Source organism: Octopus bimaculoides, chromosome 23 (assembly GCF_001194135.2).
Source record: "Octopus bimaculoides isolate UCB-OBI-ISO-001 chromosome 23, ASM119413v2, whole genome shotgun sequence".
NCBI classification, from domain to species: domain Eukaryota; kingdom Metazoa; phylum Mollusca; class Cephalopoda; order Octopoda; family Octopodidae; genus Octopus; species Octopus bimaculoides.
Window position 1 is genome coordinate 31912285 of NC_069003.1, and position 2596 is coordinate 31914880.

The 2596-nt window shown below is 36.6% G+C and overlaps 1 protein-coding gene across 5 annotated transcripts in view; it reads right to left on the reverse strand.

Moving 5' to 3' along the window:
- LOC106873743 (TBC1 domain family member 2B) overlaps positions 1-2596 on the reverse strand; it is a 158123-nt gene that overhangs the window by 102149 nt on the left and 53378 nt on the right. For all 5 annotated transcript variants that reach the window (XM_052976043.1, XM_014921239.2, XM_014921238.2 and 2 more), the window contains exon 2: positions 1166-1292. In XM_052976043.1, coding sequence (XP_052832003.1) covers positions 1166-1292 — 127 coding nt within the window. The remainder of the gene's footprint in view (positions 1-1165; positions 1293-2596) is intronic.

Below are 2596 nucleotides of genomic sequence, written 5' to 3' on the forward strand. Positions count from 1 at the left end.
GGTTGAGGAGGGTATTGGATTTAACCAAACCCAGGAGGATATCAACTTTCGCTACAACATAAATTTCCGGATTATCCACACAAGGATTACTTTGCACGGATTTCTACATGGATATTCACCACTGGAATGAAACTACACTTCAAGTACTGTTCTCTCTTTTTTCAGCACATCACACTCTTTACCACTTCATACTAAAAATATCCACCTATGGATATAATAATAGATTACTTTATTTTTTCTGTCTCCGATGAAGGGAAGTACTGGATCTTCCCAGAAACAGCTGTAAGACTCTATCCATAAAATACTTCTCCAACCTTACCTTTGCTCTCTTTATCTTTTTGTTTTTATATATTTACATATATATATATATATATATATATATATATATCCACACACCCAAACACACACACACATATACATACACAAATCTATACATGTATATTAATCATAATAGTATACAGTATTACAGATCCGTTTCAGCTGATCTTACCAATCTGTTTCATACAGATAGTTAGTTGATTACCTAACACTGCACTCATCAGAGCGGCCATTCAGACTGGAGGTCAGCAAGTGTCACATCTAGTTAATATTTGTAGAATGAGTAACACTGGATAACAACCCAAAGTAACGGTGCTGCTTGAAGCCACAAAAGCATTATCAAAGTAGAAATCTAAGAAAGGTTCCATACAATAAAAAAAGTATGACAACACCTTTCTCTTTATATAACATCAACGTCTTTCTCTTCCCTTATAACCATGTGAGAAGAATTCTCTTTTTAAGCAATAATATCTTATTCTTTATGTGATAACAGCATTTCACTTTATGTCATACTCACAGTGCTAAGTATGTGATAATAGCATTCCACTTTGTGTGAGACTACACAGCTTTCTTTTGTTAAGATCAACAGATGTCTTAAGGAGTGAGCTGGCAGAATCATTAACACACTGGGCAAAATGCTTAGTGGCGTTCTGTCCAGCCTTACATTCTGAGTTCAAATTCCGCCAAGGTCAACTTTGCCTTTCATCCTTTCAAGGTCAATAAAATGAATACCAGTTGAACACTGGAATTGGTATAATCAACTTAATCCTTCCCCTAAAATTGCTGGCCTTGTGCCAAAATTTGAAATCAATATTAACAGATGTCTTAAAAGCCATTAAACTATTACCTGTCTCACTGGGTCCTTGTTAGCCCTTGTTTCGCTATATGTTCTCCTTTTTTTCTGTAATGTCTGAAGCCAGTACATCATATTAACTTTATTTGAAGCATCCAGCGAATAAATCTTTCCTTCTGACCTGCAAAGAAATTAGAGAAAAACACTTTTAAAGAATTTTATAACATATTTAAAATACACACACATACATATAAAAACATAAATAAAGAAAATGCATTACCAACAATTTAAATCAACCACTGATAATGAATATTTATTCTGTATGGTTTTTCTTATATACTCTGTAATTAAAACAGTTGGAGGCGCAATGGCCCAGTGGTTAGGGCAGCGGACTCGCGGTCATAGGATCGCAGTTTCGATTCCCAGACCGGCCGTTGTGAGTGTTTATTGAGCGAAAACACCTAAAAGCTCCACGAGGCTCCGGCACGGGGATGGTGGTGAACCCTGCTGTACTCTTCCACCACAACTTTCTCTCACTCTTACTTCCTGTTTCTGTTGTGCCTGTAATTCCAAAGGGCCAGCCTTGTCACTCTGTGTCACGCTGAATATCCCCAAGAACTACATTAAGGGTACACTGGTCTGTGGAGTGCTCAGCCACTTGCACGTTAATTTCACGAGCAGGCTGTTCCATTGATCGGGTCAAGTGGACCCCCACCCCGATCTTGATCTACCCTTAGGTCCTGTGCTGGTTGCTTTGGATAGAAGAATCCATCTTGTGATTCTAGCCTGCGACATTCTAATCAAATGTCCGTAGTACTGGATATGTGATCTCCCAATGCGAAAAAGTAGTGTGTAGTTGAAAAATATCGACATGTGTTAACATCTCAATAAAAATATGAGATTGCTGAGAATAACAAAAAATTTTAAAATATGAATCTTATAAGCAACAACTCAAACTTGTAGACATTTCGAAAAGATCATGTTTTCTTTTTATATGAAACACTTACTCTATATATGACACTGAAAAAAACCCCCACTCTCAGAGAATTCCATACTTTATTGACAGCTTCATTTACAGTACAAGACCTCTATCACCACCACCACCACCACCACCTTCTCTCTCTCTCTCCTTCTCTCTCCCTCTCTCTATCTCTCCCTCTCTCTCTTCCACAAGCTCAGGAAATGGTACACGATTCAGTTGTGGGTATAAAAGCAGAATGAAAAAAAAATGGGTGTGTTCATCTATGCGCGTGCGCATGTGTGTGTATGAGTTTGTGTACAAATACTTAAATATGTGTTTTGCCGTTATTCAATACTAATGGGTCTGCAATCTTTTTCATCCTTCGAGTGCACATACACATATGGGTGCATGTTTATTTTCCCTGATACACAGATATATCAAGTATCAGTAAACAATATATATATACATATATATATGTATGTATGTATATATATATATATATATATATATATATATATATATAT